The 20,523-nt window shown below is 43.8% G+C and overlaps 1 protein-coding gene across 3 annotated transcripts in view; it reads right to left on the bottom strand.

The window, feature by feature from the left end:
• Positions 1-1,200: 1,200 nt before the first annotated feature.
• The window catches only part of clmpa (CXADR like membrane protein a), a 178,843-nt gene continuing 159,520 nt past the window's right edge, over positions 1,201-20,523 (bottom strand). For 2 of the 3 annotated variants that reach the window (XM_014197817.2, XM_014197816.2), the window contains 4 exons: positions 16,592-16,759; positions 12,732-12,854; positions 12,453-12,594; positions 1,201-5,278 (listed from right to left, as the gene is read on the bottom strand). In XM_014197817.2, the coding sequence (XP_014053292.1) occupies positions 4,924-5,278; positions 12,453-12,594; positions 12,732-12,854; positions 16,592-16,759 (788 nt within the window). In that variant the 3' untranslated portion in view covers positions 1,201-4,923. The remainder of the gene's footprint in view (positions 5,279-12,452; positions 12,595-12,731; positions 12,855-16,591; positions 16,760-20,523) is intronic. The other variant, XR_006769668.1, reaches the window with a different exon arrangement.

Genomic DNA, 20,523 nt, shown 5'->3' with positions numbered 1-20,523 from the left:
GAGACTTGTGCCGAAGCCACTCCTGCGTTGTCTTGGCTGTGTGCTTAGGGTCATTGTCCTGTCGGAAAGTGAACCTTCGTTCCAGTCTGAGGTCCTGAGGGCTCTGGAGCAGGTTTCCATCAAGGATCTCTCTGTACTTTGCTCTGTTCATCTTTCCCTCGATCCTAGTCTCCCAGTCCATGCCGCTGAAAAACTTCCCCACAGCATGATGCTGCCACCACCATGCATCACCGTAGGGATGGTGCCAGGTTTCCTTCAGATGTGACGCTTGGCATTCAGGCCAGAGAGTTCAATCTTGGTTTCATCAGATCAGAGAATTTTATTTCTCATGGTCTGAGAGTCTTTAGGTGCCTTTTGGCAAACTCCAAGCGGGCTGTCATGTGCCTTTTACTGAGGAGTGGCATCCGTCTGGCCATTCTACCATAAATGCCTGATTGGTGGAGTGCTGCAGAGAGGTTGTCCTTCTGGAAGTTTATCCCATCTCCACAGAGGAACTCTGGAGCTCTGTCAGAGTGACCATCGGGTTCTTGGTCAATTCCCTGACCAAGGCTCTTCTTCATCGATTGCTCAGTTTGGCCGGGCGGCCAGCTCTAGGAAGAGTCTTGGTGGTTATAAACTTCTTCCATTTAAGAATGATGGAGGCCACTGTGTTCTTGGGGACCTTCAATGCTGCAGAAATAGTTTGTTACCCTTCGCCAGATCTGTGCCTCGATACAATCATGTCTCTGCGCTTTACAGACAATTCATTGGACCTCATGGCTTGTTTTTTGCTCTGACATGCACTGTCAACTGTGGGACCGTATATAGACAGGTGTGTGCCTTTCCAAATCATGTCCAATCAATTGAATTTACCACTGGTGGACTCCAAGTTGTAGAAACATCTCAAGGCTTATGGAAACAGAATGCACCTGAGCTCAATTTTGAGTCTCATAGCAAAGGGTCTGAATACTTATGTAAATAAGGTATCTGTTTTTTATTTTTTATACATTTATATAAAACCTGTTTTCGCTTTGCCATTATGGGGTATTGTGTTTAGATTGATGAGGGAAAAAAATATTTTAATCCATTTAAGAATAAGGCTGTAACGTAACAAACTGTGGAAAAAGTCAAAAGGTCTGAATACTTCCAAATGCACTTTGTGTCCAGGAAACCGTCCCTACACATGCCGGCGTGTCTGAAGTAGAGAACAATCATACCAAGTGGCTATTCATCAAATGCTTTATTACAAACCAAAACAGTACTTATTCAGATATTGTACAAATATACATTTTTCACTCGAGAATGAGGTATGTACATTGCCTTTTTGGTTTACAACAACTCAAAGTAACTGCATGACATTGTCAATCAAAGAAAATAGAGCGAGAGAGAACATTTCCCCCCTAACGCTGTTGGTGAAGAGGGCTTAACGCAAGCGGGACACAGACAGCACAGTTTAAGAAAGTGCAAAGTACTTATGATTGAATACTTAACCCAAACGAGTAAACTCAAAATGAACAAAACTTTCCTTTTTTACAGTCATAGCATTTGTTTTAACTGTAACATTTTTCTGTACAAGATGATCATTTATATATTTATATAAGCATTGAGGCAAAAATACAGTTTTGTTCTTTCTCTAGTTAAGTATCTGTGACATGCATATCCATCATTTTTCAGCTTTGGGTGGATTCTTTCCCTCTTGAACATTACACTGTATGCATGATATCAAAGGTCCCATCACTCAAACCATAGTGGAGATATTTAGAGTAGACAGACTAATAAATGACATCAAGATGCAAGTTTTGTACTAGTTAACCTATGGTAATGTCCTTTTGGAATCGATACATGGTGAAAGGGCAACGTAACACCTGTGGTTCACGTTGTTCCAATCCCCAGCATGGTTTGGAGCATTCCCATTCCTCCTGTCTGCCAAGCAAGACATTCAAACGAAAAAGGGTGGAAACCCTGATGATTCAGGACACAGAGCGCTCCGCCAGGGGAATTCACAGAGCCACTCAGATAACAGGAAAATCAATACCGGTGCGTATCCTACCCCATCAAACGGCCGTAAGAGCCACATTCAATCATCGGCCTCCCTGTATTGGCTTTTAGGGGTATAATGGGAAATTCAAAGGGGGTTGTGGTGGGTAATCAGGAGCACTCCCTCAGGTGTCGTCCTCTCATCTCGCCACTCATCCGTCTCCTGGTTTAAAGGAGCTTTTCAACCAGCAGTGGGCAAGCTGGAAGTACTGGAGTCACAGAGACAAAATTGCTGCTTTCTTTTCACTCTTTGAACTGCCCACGATCATGAAATAATCTCATCACAAATAGGCCGACTTTAAAAAATACAATTATTGATACAAATGAATCTGGGTGATTTCAGCCAGGCATGAACGAAAAACCAGGTACATTTTTAACCTTTTTCAAGAAGTATAGACTCTCGAGTCACCAGTCCTCGTTTGAACCATTTCGGAGGCCAGAGTGCGAGTGCACTCTGAACCGCTGGATGAGAAGAGCCCTCCCTCCTTGGTGATCTAAGATGAGTGTGCTGGGTTCTCCTGGAGGGCGCCACAACATCAGTCACTCCAAATACCTCCTGACATCTCATCCATTACATTGCGAGTGAGCCAGAATAACAAGGGTGTCTCTTTGGAGGAAGCAGTCATAACACTGAAGGACCAATGTGCTGCTGCGTAGAGGCAGAGAAGACTATCGCTAGGCAGAAGTCATGCCTTTGGATCAGATGAGAGCTCAGGCAAAAGTTGACATTTATATCAGAGAATGGTTGGGCATAATTCAACACTTTCAGACAGGATATTTTACTGAGGTTGAGTGTTGTTTAAATTCTGTTTGGCCACCATGAAGAGACTTTGATGGAATGATTTTAGTTTGATTACATGGTTCTCAAAGCTTTTCATTCTGCTTGAAATGGAATCAATCTCAGGTGTATCGTAGAGTTAACCATTTTAAACTGTAAAGCTATGTTTAATGTTTTGTGGTGTATTCAATTAAAATGTGTATGTTAACCCAAGGCCCTCTAGGATTATCATTACTGTTCTTCTATAATCACAAGATGGTGCTGAGCCAATGCATGTGATATCATATTATGATGTGTTTGGCCCTTTGCTCATTTTCTCATAATACAGAATATATTTTGTATTTTTTCAGACACAGTTCAACTGCAGGGGATACAATTTATTGCTGCAAATCTCTGCTCATTAAAAACAAGGATTCATCCAATGATTTTGGGCTGGAATCAATCTATATCGCGGAAGTATTTAAAATGTAAAGGTAATTTTAGATCCAGCCGACTGTGAATGTGGTCTCTGCGAACGCGGGAACATTGCCTTTACATTTAAATGGAGCTATATCGCGGATCTTGCACGTTACTTTGGCGATACAAATTGAATCCAGCCCTTCATATACTGCACGGCATAGAACACATTCATATGTTAGTTCATTCATTTTGGATTAATGGAAATGCTATAAACACAACACAAACTAAAACAGAAATGCAATTAACCATCTTCAACAAACATCAACAGTGGCACTTTATCGATAGGGCTTAAGTTCACCCCTTTAATAACAATCTTTAAACATTCTGAAGGAATCTGAAATAAATGAAATAGAAAAAAGGAAATGTAGAATATTAGACAACAGCAATTCATATCACAGCCATTAATAATCCCCTATGATGACCACAAAGTCACATATTCCTATGGGCTTAATTGACGCTGTCCATGAACATGGGAAGATAACGTTACATAAGTCCATACTTGTTGAGTGTATAGTGCTGGATGCACAGGAAACATGGGAAATCAATATCGATATCTTTCGTGTTGCTGTGAGTGACCCATGTGCAGGTGTGTAGGATGACAGGTGACGTGTCTAAGTGGAGTCTCTTACTTAAGCTATATCATCTTTGTACAATCACAGGCAAACATCCCTCTTGCATCAGCATCAAACTTTCATCCACTCTCATTGGTATGTCAATCGATCGGTGCACCCCCTGCACCCCCTTCCTTACTAAACCAATCACCATGCCTGCTGGCCTTGGCGGGTATCCCGGAAGAGAATACATGGAGGTCTGCGATGCCAGCAAAGAAGCCTGGGAGATGTTGATTGGCTCGGTGTGGCGGAGTGTGTGAGTGTGGTAGGTGTGGTGCTCAGGCAAGTCCAGAGAGAGGTTTACTTTTACCTGTCTTTTTTCTTTTTTTTCTCTCTTTGTCTTTTTTCTCTCTTTGTCTTGTCTGCCGTCTGGTTTGACCTGGTTGGTAGCAGGTATCAGGTGTCGTGAGACAGCCAGAAACCCTCGCCTGATCTCTGGTGAGCTATGCAGCCTGTGTATCTCCTTTGTTTGCTCTTTTCCAGTCCTCTGTTTGCTCTCACTCCCTCCCTCCCTTTGTCCATAGCCCGTTCCGCTTTCATGGCTCTGTCGGTTTAGTTTAAAAATACCTCAACTCTACACAGGGTCCTCCCTTTGCTCCTCTTCTTCCACCTCAGAGTATGATAGACATCACTGACCTCGTCAGAGTATGATACACATCACTGACCTCGTCAGAGTATGATACACATCACTGACCTCGTCAGAGTATGATACACATCACTGACCTCGTCAGAGTATGATACACATCACTGACCTCGTCAGAGTATGATACACATCACTGACCTCGTCAGCAAAATCAGGCAAAAACACAATGAATGTTCTGTTGTCATGGGATATCATGCGAGCAAAATATTTTGCTCTGTATTCTTTGTACAGGAGACAAAACCTCTTATGAAAGTCTTCCCTTCGTAGAATGCACTCAATTATACATTTAGTTGATGATATGGCTGGTTTTCACAGGGTTTCTGGGGGCAGGCTGGGGGTTGCTATCAGCTGTGTACTGGGGCTTCTTGTGTCTGTCTGCGTCTACTCCCTCCACTACTCCCTCCCCTCCCTCCCTCCTACACAGTCTGGAAGGCCTGGGTCTGGGCAGGGATCATGACCGGCGTTGCTCCCATGCGGGCCAGGTTCCCGGGGCTTAGCTTGGGGGGAGGGCTGAGCTTGGCCGGGGCTGTGCGGGGCTCAGGGGTCTTGGGGACCACCTGTGTGTAGGCAGGGGGCTGTTGGGGGAAGCTGGGGGGCTGGCCGTTCTCCTTGAGGGCGGCGACGTCAGGAAGGCGGGCGCGGGGCCCCCGGGGGGCAGTGGTGTGGACCATGGACTGGGTGGAGGAGGTGCCCGAGCGGGAGCTTCCAGAACGGGACGAGGAGAGAGAATTGGGCTTCACCAGTTTGGCTTTGGGAGCCTCCGCGTCCTCCCTGAGACAGAGACAAAGACATGTGGCTCAGGACATCGAAGGATGTCACTCAATGAAACAAGATAATATTAATGAAATGACAACCTTCCGCATAATGCACAGTGAGTGCATTATAAGCACACCTATAATGGTTTAAATGCATGCATAACACATTATAACGCACAACGCGTACACTACCGGTCAAAAGTTTTAGAACACTTACTCTTTGGTTTTTCTTTATTTTTACTATTTTCTACATTGTAGAATAATAGTGAGGACATCAAAACTATGAAATAACACATATGGAATCATGTAGTAACCAAACAAGTGTTATTCTTCAAATAACTACCCTTTGCCTTGATGACAGCTTTGCACACTCTTGGCATTCTCTCAACCAGCTTCATGTGGTAGTCACCTGGAATGCATTTCAATTAACAAGTGTGCCTTCTTAAAAGTTAATTTGTGGAATTGATTTCCTTCTTAATGCGTTTGAGACAATCAGTTGTGTTGTGACAAGTTAGGGGGGTATACAGAAGATAGCCCTATTTGGTAAAAGACCAAGTCTATATTATGGCAAGAACAGCTCAAATAAGCAAAGAGAAACGACAGTCCATCATTACTTTAAGACATGAAGTTCAGTCAACCATCAAGCGCTATGATGAAACTGTCTGTCATGAGGACCGCCACAGGAATGGAAGACCCAGAGTTACCACTGCTGCCGAAGATAAGTTCATTAGAGTTACCAGCCTCAGAAATTGCAGCCCAAATAAATGTTTCACAGAGTTCAAGTAACAGACACATCTCAACATCAACTGTTCAGAGGAGACTGTGTGAATCAGGCCTTCATGGTCGAATTGCTGCAAAGAAACCACCAAAGGGTGTACTCGAGTCACATGACTTGGACTCGAGTCAGACTCGAGTCACAAATATGATGACTTGCAACTCGACTTTGACTTTAACATCAATGACTCGTGACTTGACTTGGACTTGAGCCTTATGACTCGACCTGACTTGATACCCTCCCCAAGCCCAAATATAAAACAAAGTGTGCAGTGCATCAACTCTTCATTTAACGGATTGGGCCAGCTGAGAAAAAGTTGTGCATGGCAGTGCAGAGGAATGTTGACGGGTGAATTCAGATGGAGCCCTTGGAAAGATGATACCCCAAACTATTATTTTCTGATATTTTTGCAACTTGCAAAAAATGCGGGAAGAAAATTACAGATGGAGGCGTAACAATTTGTAACTTTGTTCAACATTTGAAGCTGCACAAATAACGTTAAGTTGTGGCTAATATAGCTGACCAGCTATATATTTTATTACTTTACTGGTGTATCATGTAGGCTAACGTAACATTAAATCAATGAGCCTCCACACAGTCAGTCAGTGTGGGAACGTGATCATTGCACCCAAGATTGAGCTACAACTGGCTAGGCAGTTGGTAGCCCAAATCCTGCCTGATGTTACTGCTGTTCCTAAAACCATTGACATACGTTAACCTACTGTAACCACACAGAGAGAGAGAGAGTGTGTGTGTGTGTGTTAAGGTTGGGCGATTGTGTACAAGCCTATATCGTCCGATTGCGCCCCATAGCGATCCTCGATAGTTGATCACTATTGGGGGGGGTGTGTCTTTCTCATGGCTACCCATGTATTTCCATGGAAATATAACATTTATTTGGAAAGTAATAAATATATAAATATTTTTAAAAGCATTCATGATTTGCGTAACTGTAATGTACTATTACTCTTGTTAAAAATATGAAATGGTATTACATTTGGTGAAGAGCACATTATGACAGGTTTAGGACTCGAAACTCAAAGTTTAGGACTTGAAACTTGACTTGATACTTTTTTATTTATTTGACCTTTATTTAACTAGGCAAGTCAGTTAAGAACATATTCTTATTTTCAATGATGGCCTAGGAACAGTGGGTTAACCTGTTGGGGCTAGGGGGCTTAGTATTTTCACGGCCGGATAAAAAACGTACCCGATTTAAACTGGTTACTACTCTTGCCTAGAAACGAGAATATGCATATAATTAGTAGATTTGGATAGAAAACACTAAAGTTTCTAAAACTGTTTGAATGGTGTCTGTGAGTATAACAGAACTCATATGGCAGGCCAAAACCTGAGAAGATTCCATGCAGGAAGTGCCCTGTCTGACAATTTGTTGTCCTTCTGTTGCATCTCTATCGAAAATACAGCATCTGTGCTGTTACGTGACACTTTCTAAGGCTTCCATTGGCTCTCTAAAGCGTTCAGAAAGCGGAATGACGTGTCTCCTGTCTCTGGGCAAAGTACAGCAGCAGAGTTTGTAAGTGGCCTGCCTGGGGACAGTGAGACTGAGATGCGCGTTCACGAGACTTCTCCATTTTTTTTTTCAGTCTTTGAATGAATACAACGTTGTCCGGTTGGAATATTATCTCTATTTTACGAGAAAAATAGCATAAAAATTGATTTTAAACAGCGTTTGACATGCTTCTAAGTACGGTAATGGAATATTTTGAATTTTTTTGTCATGAAATGCGCTCGCGCGTTACCCTTCGGATAGTGACATGAACACACAAACAAAACGGGGGTATTTGGACATAACTATGGATTATTTGGAACCAAAACAACATTTGTTGTTGAAGTAGAAGTCCTGGGAGTGCATTCTGACGAAGAACAGCAAAGGTAATCCAATTTTTCTAATACTAATTCTGAGTTTAGGTTGCCCCAAACTTGGTGGGTGTCAAATTAGCTAGCCTGTGATGGCCGAGCTATGTACTCAGAATATTGCAAAATGTGCTTTCGCCGAGTTCTGTATCTATAATTCTTAAAATAATTGTTATGTATTTTGTCAACGTTTATCATGAGTAATTTTGTAAATTCACCGGAAGTTTTCGGTGGGTATGCTAGTTCTGAACATCACATGCTAATGTAAAAAGCTGGTTTTTGATATAAATATGAACTTGATTGAACAAAACATGCATGTATTGTATAACATAATGTCCTAGGAGTGTCATCTGATGAAGATCATCAAAGGTTAGTGCTGCATTTAGCTGTGGTTTTTGTGACATATATGCTTGCTTTGAAAATGGCTGTGTGATTATTTTTGGCAGGGTACTCTCCTGACATATTCGAATGTTTTGCTTTCGCTGTAAAGCCTTTTTGAAATCGGACAACGTGGTTAGATTAACGAGAGTCTTATCTTTAAAATGGTGTAAAATAGTCATATGTTTGAGAAATTGAAGTTATAGCATTGTTGAGGTATTTGTATTTCGTGCCACGCGATTCCACTGGCTGTTGACTAGGGTGGGACGCAAACATCCCACTGGCCCAGAGAGGTTAACTGCCTTGTTCAGCGGCAGAACAACAGATTTTGTACCTTGTCAGCTCAGGGATTCTGTAATGGTCCTGTGTGTAGCTGGTGTAGATAGTCAGGCGCAGGACAGTAGATATGAGTAATCAACATACTTTACTCAAAATACACAAATACAAAGCAATATAGCGAGCCCACAATAACAGACCGATATACAACGAACAATTACTCACAAACAAACATGGAGGAACAGAGGGTTAAATAATGAACAAGTAATTGGAGGATTGAAACCAGGTGTGTAAGACAAAGACAAAACAAATGGAAAATGAAAAGTGGATCGGCAATGGCTAGAAGGCCGGTGACGTCGACCGCCGAACGCCGCCCGAACAAGGAGAGGGACTGACTTCGGAAGAAGTCGTGACAGATTCGATCTTGCAACCTTTGGGTTACTAGTCCAACGCTCTAACCGCTCTAACCACTAGGCTACGCTGCCGCCCACTTGACGCTCTTGACTTGAGACTTGACTCGGACTTGCCTGTCTTGACTTGACTTGGGACTTGAGTGCTAAGACTTGAGACTTACTTGTGATTTGTAAAACAATGACTTGGTCCCACCTCTGGAAACCACTACTAAAGGACACCAATAATAAGAAGAGACTTGCTTGGGCCAAGAAACACGAGCAATGGACATTAGACCGGTGGAAATGTGTCCTTTGGTCTGGAGTCCAAATTGGAGATTTTTGGTTCCAACTGCCGTGTCTTTGTGAGACACGATGTGGGTGAACGGATGATCTCTGCATGTATATTTCCCACCGTAAAGTATGGAGGAGGAGGTGTTATGGTGTGGGGGCGCTTAGCTGGTGACACTGTCTGTGATTTATTTAGAATTCAAGGCACACTTAACCAGCATGGTTACCACAGACTTCTGCAGCGATACGCCAGCCCATATGGTTTGTGCTTAGTGGGACTATCATTTGTTTTTCAACAGGACAATGACCCAACACACCTCCAGGCAGTGTAAGGGCTATTTTACCAATAAGGAGAGTGATGGAGTGCTGCATCAGATGACCTGACCTCCACAATCCCCCGACCTCAACCAAATTGAGATAGTTTGGGATGAGTCGCAGCACAGAGTGAAGGAAAAGCAGCCAACAAGTGCTCAGCATATGTAGGAACTCCTTCAAGACTTTTGGAAAAGCATTCCAGGTGAAGCTGGTTGAGAGAATGCCCAGAGTGTGCAAAGCTGTCATCAAGACAAAGTGTGGCTATTTGAAGAATCTCAAAAGAAAATATATTTTGATTTGTTTAACACTTTTTTTGGTTACTACATGATTCCATTTGTGTTATTTCATAGTTTTGAGGTCTGCACTATTATTCTATAATGTAGAAAATAGTAAAAATAAAGAAAAAACATTGAATGAGTAGGTGTTCTAAAACTTTTGGCCGGTAGTGTATGTCTGCATCCATAGAACATCATGAACTTGTACGTCTTCATATAAAACCGATATGTGTTCTTTGCAGTAACAGCAGTAGCTGGCCAAATACATGGTACTCTGAATGACAGAATAACTGGTATCCCCTTCTTACAATGAACCCGAGTTACGTCAGGTAAGGACAGCACCTCATCGACATGCACTTAATTGTCACTACTTCATTAGCAACCCCTCACCTTCTCTAATTAAACATCAGTTTGATATCAGACTGTGTGTATGTATGTGTCGCCGCTAATGCTCCATATGTCAACAGGACAGAAGAAACTATCTGCTATGCGACTCTTCCCCTTGCTATGCCACTCCACTTCATTATTGGTACTCAGCCATCCCCATGTGCCTGCCGAATTCAGCCTGACACAGGCTCCGCTATCGCCAAAAAATAGCTGCTGTTGTAACAAGCACTGCCAGCAGGCAGCATTATCAGACATCATTTAGGACGCTGGGAACTTGCTCCGAGGGATGGGAAGGAACCTGCTCCGAGGGATTGGGAGGAACCTGCTCCGAGGGATTGGGAGGAACCTGCTCTGAGGGATGAGGAGGAACCTGCTCTGAGGGATGGGGAGGAACCTGCTCTGAGGGATGGGGAGGAACCTGCTCTGAGGGATGAGGAGGAACCTGCTCCGAGGGATGGGGAGGAACCTGCTCTGAGGGATGGGGAGGAACCTGCTCTGAGGGATGAGGAGGAACCTGCTCCGAGGGATGGGGAGGAACCTGCTCTGAGGGATGAGGAGGAACCTGCTCTGAGGGATGGGGAGGAACCTGCTCTGAGGGATGGGGAGGAACCTGCTCTGAGGGATGAGGAGGAACCTGCTCCGAGGGATGGGGAGGAACCTGCTCTGAGGGATGAGGAGGAACCTGCTCTGAGGGATGGGGAGGAACCTGCTCTGAGGGATGGGGAGGAACCTGCTCTGAGGGATGAGGAGGAACCTGCTCTGAGGGATGGGGAGGAACCTGCTCTGAGGGATGGGGAGGAACCTGCTCCGAGGGATGGGGAGGAACCTGCTCCGAGGGATGGGGAGGAACCTGCTCCGAGGGATGAGGAGGAACCTGCTCTGAGGGATGGGGAGGAACCTGCTCTGAGGGATGGGGAGGAACCTGCTCTGAGGGATGGAGAGGAAAGGGGAGTGTATACACAGGCTGTAGAGAGGATCCTGCTCTGAGAGTTGAGGAACCTGCTCTTGAGAGGTGAGAAACCTGCTCTGAGGGATGGGGAGGAAAGGGGATGGTATACTTAGGCTGGAGAGGGGATGCTACACATGCTGGAGAGAGGATGCTACACAGGCTGGAGAGAGGATGCTACACAGGCTGGAGAGAGGATGCTACACAGGTTGGAGAGAGGATGCAACACAGGCTGGAGAGAGGATGCAACACAGGCTGGAGAGAGGATGGTACACAGGCTGGAGAGAGGATGGTACACAGGCTGGAGAGAGGATGCAACACAGGCTGGAGAGAGGATGCAACACAGGCTGGAGAGAGGATGCAACACAGGCTGGAGAGAGGATGGTACACAGGCTGGAGAGAGGATGGTACACAGGCTGGAGAGAGGATGGTACACGGGCTGGAGAGAGGATGGTACACAGGCTAGAGAGAGGATGCTACACAGGCTGGAGAAGGGATGCTACACAGGCTGGAGAAGGGATGCTACACAGGCTGGAGAGAGGATGGTACACAGGCAGGAGAGAGGATGCTACACAGGCTAGAGAGAGGATGCTACATAGGCTAGAGAGAGGATGCTACACAGGCTGGAGAGAGGATGCTACACAGGCTGGAGAGAGGATGCTACACAGGCTGGAGAGAGGATGCTACACAGGCAGGAGAGAGGATGCTACACAGGCTAGAGAGAGGATGCTACATAGGCTAGAGAGAGGATGCTACACAGGCTAGAGAGAGGATGCTACATAGGCTAGAGAGAGGATGCTACACAGGTTGGTTCAAGTGTTGGTGGTATTAAAACTTCACTGAGCGTGAAGTCAAGTCCCTTTTTATACCAACTAGGTGAGGTTTGTTCCCACCCCATCTGTTTATGTATTTACTTTTTGTTATTTTTTGATTCAATATGTTCCGTGTGTTTGACTATCTGCAAATTACCTTTACTAACCTAAATCTGTGTGTTTGACTATCTGCAAATTACCTTTACTAACCTAAATCTGTGTGTTTGACTATCTGCAAATTACCTTTACTAACCTAAATCTGTGTGTTTGACTATCTGCAAATTACCTTTACTAACCTAAATCTGTGTGTGAGCATGATTTTGTGTGTGTGTGTGTGTGTGTGTGTGTGTGTGTGTGTGTGTGTGTGTGTGTGTGTGTGTGTGTGTGTGTGTGTGTGTGTGTGTGTGTGTGTGTGTGTGTGTGTGTGTGTGTGTGTGTGTGTGTGTGTGTATATGTGATTGTGTGTACCTGATCTCGTTAGGGGTCTCCTCCTCCTCGTATTTCTTCTTCTCCTTCTTGCGGAACACCAGCCAAATAATGAGAATGATGAGGAGGACACCGAAGGACACGCCCACCACGGCGCCCGCCACCACACCCATGCCCCGCACATCTAAAATGTACACAAGGATAAATATGATTCACAGGTTGAAAGAAAGGGATAGCTATTACTGTCCTTTGGTAACCTTAATGGGGTTATAATATGAGACAGTGTGTACGTGGGTGTTGGTTATAGCCTGGGTTACTCACAGTGCATCTTGACCTCTACGGTGCAGCTCTCCTCTCCCACATCGTTGCTGGCGGTACATTTATACACCCCAGCACTCTCCTTGGTCAGGTTCCTCAGTGTCACTATCTCTGAGTTTTTCAAATCTTACACGAGAACAGGACAAGGTCAAATCAAATACAATTGTATTTGTCACATGTTTTGTGTAGACTTAAGGCCTAGATTGAATCAGATAAAGCGTTACCGGAGATAGCAGACAGCCACATAGTGAGTGTTTTGGAGGTGGAACTGTGTCGGAGCTGTCAAATCGGTGATCAGCTCCTCTTGTGATCATTGTCACGAAGCCATACCCCCCCACTCAAATTAGAAATTCAGAACGAGAAAGTGTAGGCAATATAGAAATAATTACGCTCAAATAAATTGAAAAATCATGAAAATAAATAATGATGTTTTCTATCATCCTAATGGAGGTGTAGATTACATATATCATCCTAATGGAGGTGTAGATTACATATATCATCCTAATGGAGGCGTAGATGACATCTATCATCCTAATGCAGGCGTAGATTACATCTATCATCCTAATGGAGGTGTAGATTACATCTATCATCCTAATGGAGGCGTAGATTACATCTATCATCCTAATGGAGGTGTAGATTACATCTATCATCCTAATGGAGGCGTAGATTACATCTATCATCCTAATGGAGGCGTAGATTACATATATCATCCTAATGGAGGCGTAGATTACATCTATCACCCTAATGGAGGTGTAGATTACATCTATCATCCTAATGGAGGCGTAGATTACATCTATCATCCTAATGGAGGTGTAGATTACATCTATCATCCTAATGGAGGTGTAGATTACATCTATCATCCTAATGGAGGCGTAGATTACATATATCATCCTAATGGAGGCGTAGATTACATCTATCACTCTAATGGAGGTGTAGATTACATCTATCATCCTAATGGAGGCGTAGATTACATCTATCACCCTAATGAAGGTGTAGATTACATCTATCATCCTAATGGAGGTGTAGATTACATCTATCATCCTAATGGAGGTGTAGATTACATATATCACCCTAATGGAGGTGTAGATTGCCGGTGATGTAAGGCAGGTCTTCACCAGACAACAGGCCTACAAGCCCTCAGTCCAGCCTCTCTCAGCCTATTGCGGACAGTCTGAGCACTGATGGAGGGATTGTGCGTTCCTGGTGTAACTTGGGCAGTTGTTGTTGCCATCCTGTACCTGTCCTGCAGGTGTAATGTTCGGATGTACCGATCCTCTGCAGGTGTTGTTACACGTGGTCTGCCACTGCAAGGACGATCAGCTGTCCGTCCTGTCTCCCTGTAGCTCTGTCTTAGGCGTCTCACAGTACGGACATTGCAATTTATTGCCCTGGCCACATCTGCAGTCCTCATGCCTCCTTGCAGCATGCCTAAGGCACGTTCACACAGATGAGCAGGAACACTGGGCATCTTTCTTTTGGTGTTTTTCAGAGTCAGTAGAAAGGGGTCTATTTAGTGTCCTAACTTTTCATAACTGTGACCTTAATTGTCTACCGTCTGTAAGCTGTTAGTGTCTTAATGACCGTTCCACAGGTGCATGTTCATTAATTGTTTATGGTTCATTGCACAAGCATGGGAAACAATGAAGATCTGTGAAGTTATTTGGATTCTTACAAATTATCTTTGAAAGACAGGGTCCTGAAAAAGGGACGTTTCTTTTTTTGCTGAGTTTATAATGGCGGGAGCCACTTGTGGATTTGACAGCTCTAATGCAGTTCCACCTCTGACACCGCCAAAACAACCACTATGCGGATGTCCGCTAAAGCAGATCTGATTGAATAGATCCTAACAGTGAAATGCTTACTTACAGGGTCTGTTCCAACAATGCAGAGTTAAGATAAAACATTGAAATAGAGACACAAGGAATAAATACACAGTGAATAACGAGTAAAAAAAGAACATGGCTAATACAGGGAGTACCAGTACCGAGTCGATGTACAGGGGTACGAGGTAACTAAGGTAGCTATGTACAGTACATATAGGTAGGGGTAAAGTGACATAGCAACAGGATAGACAGTAGCAGCAATGTGTGAGTGTGTGTGGGGGAAATAGTTGGTGCAAAACGGGGTCAATGCAGGTAGTCCGGGTAGCCATTTGATTAGTTATTTAGTAGTCTTGTTATGCAGTCTATTAGCTTGGGGTTAGAAGCTGTTCAGGTTCCTGTTGGTTCCAGACTTGGTGCACTGGTACCGCTTGCCGTGCGGTAGCAAGGAGAACAGTCTATGGCTTGGGTGGCTGGAGATTTTTTATATATTTTTTTTGGCCTTCCTGTAGTGCCTTGCGGTCAGGTGCCTTGCAGTTGCCATACCAAGCGGTGATGCAGTCAGTCAAGATGCACTCAATGGTGCAGCTGTTGACCTTTTTGAGGATCTGAGGGCCCATGCCAAATCTTTTCAACCTCCTGAGGGGGAGAGGTGCTGAGATGCCCTCTTCACAACTGTGTGGGTGTGTGTGGACCATGATAATTCCTTAGTGATGTGGACACAAAGGAACTTTTAGCTCTCGACTGACTCCACTACAGCCCCATCGTTGTGGATGGGGGTATGCTCGCCCCTCCGTTTCCTGTAGTCCACAATCAGCTCCCTTATCTTGCTGACGTGGAGGGAGAGGTTGTTGTCCTGGAGTTAAACTGCCAGGTCTCTGACCTCCTCCCAATAGGCTGTCTCATCGTCGTTTGTGATCAGTTGTACCACCATTGTGTCGTCAGCAAACTTTATGATGGTATTGGAGTCGTGGGTGAACAGGGGGTACAGGAGAGGACTTAGCACACCCCCCTGTGGGGCCCCGTGTTGATGGTCAGCGTGGCAAATGTGTTGTTTCCTACCGTTATCGCCTGGTGGCGGTCCGTCAGGAAGTTTAGGACACAGTGAGGTACAGTGATTGTGATGCAATTTAAAGCTTTTTTTCAACTATAAAATCCAGAAACACTATTGCAAGTGATGGTTATGTGGAGAGTGTTTGAACAATCATCGAATACATCAAATTAGATATTTTAAGAAAAATAGTGATAGATAAGAATGGAAATGTATAAAGTTAAACTAATTCAGTGACCAAACCATGGTATGGTCTCTTTTACATTTTCCTGCAAGGTCACTTTCATAATGTTTCTTCAGATGTGTGACTCAGTTGGTAGAGCATGGCGCTTGCTATGCCAGGGTTGTGGGTTTGATTCCCACGGGGGACCAGTATTAAAAATGTATTAAAAATGTAAGTTGCTCTGGATAAGAGCATCTGCTAATTGACTAAAACATTGTAAATGTAAAAAATGAGTAGTACTGTTCCCTGTTATAGACTGATTTTTTACCTAAACTATTCAATACAGAACAGAAATTCATAGGGCGTCGGGCTGTTGTTTGATTTGTGATTGGTAAACTCAAACCTTTGTTGTAACAGATGTGAATGGACAGTTTCCCAGAACAGGTAGGAGTGCTATTGACTAAGAACTTGGCCGAGTCTGCATGTGAGACATGACTATACCAACACTTGTCACTAACACTAACTGGACATGTGAACAAGGTCAAATAAGGATACTGGAGATGGTGTATTTGCATTGAAATTGGTCTGGCATTCTGATACACACTTTAATTATGTAAAGTACAGTATGTTCTGTCCCAAAAGTCCTTAAAGGGGATCTGGAAATTACTCAATGTTTTCATCTCAAGTAGGATATATTAGTTGGAGTTTAAGTCAGTGTATGACTCATGACAAATCCTGATTTATGATAGACTTGTCATTATGTCTTGAAGGCACAGGAAATACATCCACACACACACAGAGAGAGCCTGCAGTGGACTAGAGAGCTTACCTATGAGGGCCAGTGGGGGCAGCTTTCCCACGTACTTGCCCTTGTCCAGCAGCCTCTCCCATTTGTAGTTTATGGGGTCAGAGCCGTCTGTAGACTTACAGCTCATCTTAACATCACTACCCTCCAACAGCCGGCCCTCCATCCAACACCGCGGCTTAGACGGCTTCACTGGGGACAAGAGAGAGAGAGAGAGAGAGAGAGAGAGAGAGAGAGAGAGAGAGACAAACACACACATTTTTGTGTTAGATAATAACAGGTTCATATTTCCCACGACGTACCTTTAAAATAACTAAAAAATAATCTTATCCACAAATGATCTCGTCTTGAGTTCTTGGACTTAAATGAAAGTGCACCTAAAATAAAACAACAGTGATCTTGTTTAATGGTTCAGGTTCTGTATAAAAAGGACTAGAAGGTACATTAGAAGGTGTGAGTATTGTCAGAATGAGGGCTTCTGTAGTTCCACTGGTGGTGCTGCTGTGTGTGTCTGGGGCATCATGGGCTCAGGGAGAGAGGGAGGAGGGGAGTGGAGTTCACTATGAGAGCCAGAAGACCAAAACTTCAGCCTTGACTGACAGTAAGACCACCACCCAACCTGACATCTGGACTGAGCTGAAACACCTGAGAGACATGGTGCACAATCTGGGAACCATCATGGTGGAACAGAGAGTGGAGCTGAGCATCACTAAGACTGAACTGACGTTCTATAAGAGCCAGCTAGAGGAGTTTAAGACATTGAACACAGGTAATATGTGAGTTATATTTCACATTATGCTGAATTCTAAATTGAGATCTGTGTACACCATTTAGACTTTGATGTAAGTCATGCATTGATGTCAATGGTAGACAATATATAATTATACCCATTGTGTATGAAGTGTACCATATAAAGTCAGTCATATATCATAATACTGACTGAATGTTATTTTAGCCATGGGGACCAGACTGACAACCAGTGAGATGAGACTCACAACCAGTGAGAAAGAAGTGGAGGAACTAAAGAGAGAACACAACTACATAATGTACATACTGTATGTTAGTGTTATATGGACCAGAAGAAAGCCAAACATCTCATATTATTGGTTATTGTTGATACAATTACAGCACAAGCAGCAGAGCTGTCAACTATTGGGACCAGACTGACAAACAGTGAGAAAGAGGTGGAGGAGCTGAAGGGAGAAAATACAGGTATTGTAGCTATCCCGAATCTTAATAGTAGACTTAGTGGTTTTGATCCAATTAAGACTAATGTAATTGAGGCCAGGGTGACAGACAGCGAGAGAGAGGTGAAGGAACTGAAGAGGCTTAATGCAGGTGAGAATACAAAAAAATTCTAGAACAGTATGTTGTTACAATTATGCTCTTCAGAAACCAATTACAAACAAGGCTAAATTATTATTAATAATAATGTATTCTTAATAAGATCCTCTTAGATGTAAAGTCCCCTGTTTAGGGGGCCTGTGTGGTTTTGGTACCGCTTCCGACTGACATTTTTGCTTATAAATCGATCTGTGGACACCGTGTCACACCCTGATCTGTTTCACCTGTCTTTGTGCTTGTCTCCACCCCCCTCCAGGTGTCGCCCATCTTCCCATTATCCCCTGTGTATTTATACCTGTGTTCTCTGTTTGTCTGTTGCCAGTTCGTCTTGTCTTGTCAGGTCTTACCAGCGTGCTTTCCCATCTTCCTTTTTCTCAAGTTCTGTTTCCTAGTTTTCCCGGTTCTGACTATTCTCCCTGTGTCACAACGTCCACAGAAGGTGGTGCTCCTCCCCTGTCGGGCGGCGCTCGGCGGTCGTCGTCGCCGGCCTACTAGCTGCCACCGATCGATGTTTCAGTGTCTGTTGGTTATGTCTGTATTTGTACGCAAATGTTCCTTGTTAGTAATTAGTGGGGGTGTATTTAGTTTGTCGGTTTGTTGTTTGGGATTTGTGCGGGATTGTTTTCATGTAACGTTGTACGTAGTCAGGATTGTTTTTTGTATTGTTCGGTTTTCACGACGCATTTTGGATAGGCATTAGGGTTGCCGGGCTGCGCCCCGTGTATTGGATTTAGGAGCTGTTCTCCTTCAGTTCTGTGGATCATTTTTACCCTGCCTTGTCGTTGTGATTCCTTTGGACTTTATAAAATACATCTCTTATACGGATCTCAGTCTCCTGCGTTTGACTCACCCGTCTCCTGCTATTTTTAACAACGTGACACCCTGTCCTGCCTGCCGTCCTGTACCTGCCTGACTGACATAATTATGAACCTCTGCCTGCCCTGACCCCGAGACTGCCTGCCATCCTGTACCTGCCTGACTCTGACCTGATCATGAACCCCTGCCTGCCCTGACCCCGAGCCTGCCTGCCATCCTGTACCTGCCTGACTCTGACCTGATCATGAACCCCTGCCTGCCCTGACCCCGAGCCTGCCTGCCGCCCTGTACCTGCCTGACTCTGACATAATTATGAACCTCTGCCTGCCCTGACCCCGAGACTGCCTGCCGCCCTGTACCTGCCTGACTCTGACATAATTATGAACCTCTGCCTGCCCTGACCCCGAGCCTGCCTGCCGCCCTGTACCTGCCTGACTCTGACCTGATCACGAACCCCTGCCTGTCCCCGACCTGCCCCATGTTTATAATGAAGAATCTGAGAACTGTACTATCCGCCTCCTGTGTCGGCATCTGGGTCATATCCTGAGTCGTGATACACTGTAGATCGATAGCGCTGGTTCCCACGGACACAGTAGTATATTGTTTGATCCTGTGTGACGTAGGATGTGAAAACCTGAAACCACTTGAAGATGGGATGTCCCTCCTACCATTTCATTCACTCTTCCAACTGTCCATCAACTCCTGGCTGAACCCTATCTCACAGCCACTGACAAAGCACATGCCTGAAATCCTTACATTGTAGCACAGCAGGAGAGAGTGGTTTTATCACTGTAGCACATTCATAGATCAATTCATAGATCAATTTATAGACAATCTAAAATAATGAATAGTTTTTAAACCAAAAACAATTTATTTTTGTCATAGATGGACAAGATTAATATGATATTAAAGGCAAGTTCCTAACATGTTCAGGAAGCCAAGCTAGAGGTCTGTGAGTCGTTCACAGCGATGCAGACAAATGTTTTGATCAAGAGAGACCTTTCGAAAATATGCAAATGTTCTATAACTAAACATACAAATATGTATTTTACAGTTTATAAGGAAAGTGAAATCGTATAGTTAGTATAATCAAATTATAAAACCACTATGTTTAGAAAGAAAATGTCATTTCAAGCCTTATTCATACAGTTTTGTTGAATAGGAAATACATAATATCACATTTTATCATATTTGTAATGTGTACTTGAGCTGGTGTCCTCAGAAGTGACTACACCTCAGCAATTTATAACAATTTTTGACCAGAAAGGTGAGATTTTATCTTTTCTTGGAGTATCCTGCATTACTAGTTATTGTTTATGGCCCTCTCATGATAAATAATTACTTTTGGGGATTACGTAGATTACATTTGATTACATTTAACTGGTTCTAAATCACTTTTCTCACACTAAACAGGTTATTACTACTTTGGTGTTATATACAGTAAAATATGCAATTTTACGAGATATTTGTTTTGATAATTATCACAGACATACTATATAATAATATATTAACTGTGTCTCTTCTCCATATTGACAGGCAAGTTGATATAAAGTGTAGTCAACTTTGTTCTTATGGCAGAACAAATCCGATTGGTTTCTAAAAGGTCAATGGGCGGCGTTTAACAGATGCACAACTATTGAAAACATGGTGGCTCAGTTGGTAGAGCATGGGGTTTGCAACGCCAGGGTTGTGGGTTCGATTCCCACGGGGGGCCAGCACAGAAAAAAATGTATGAAATTGTATGAAATGTATGCATTCACTACTGTAAGTCGCTCTGGATAAGAGCGTCTGCTAAA

This window comes from Salmo salar, chromosome ssa04 (genome assembly GCF_905237065.1).
Source record: "Salmo salar chromosome ssa04, Ssal_v3.1, whole genome shotgun sequence".
Lineage (NCBI taxonomy): Eukaryota > Metazoa > Chordata > Actinopteri > Salmoniformes > Salmonidae > Salmo > Salmo salar.
This window is presented reverse-complemented; position numbering and strand designations above follow the sequence as displayed.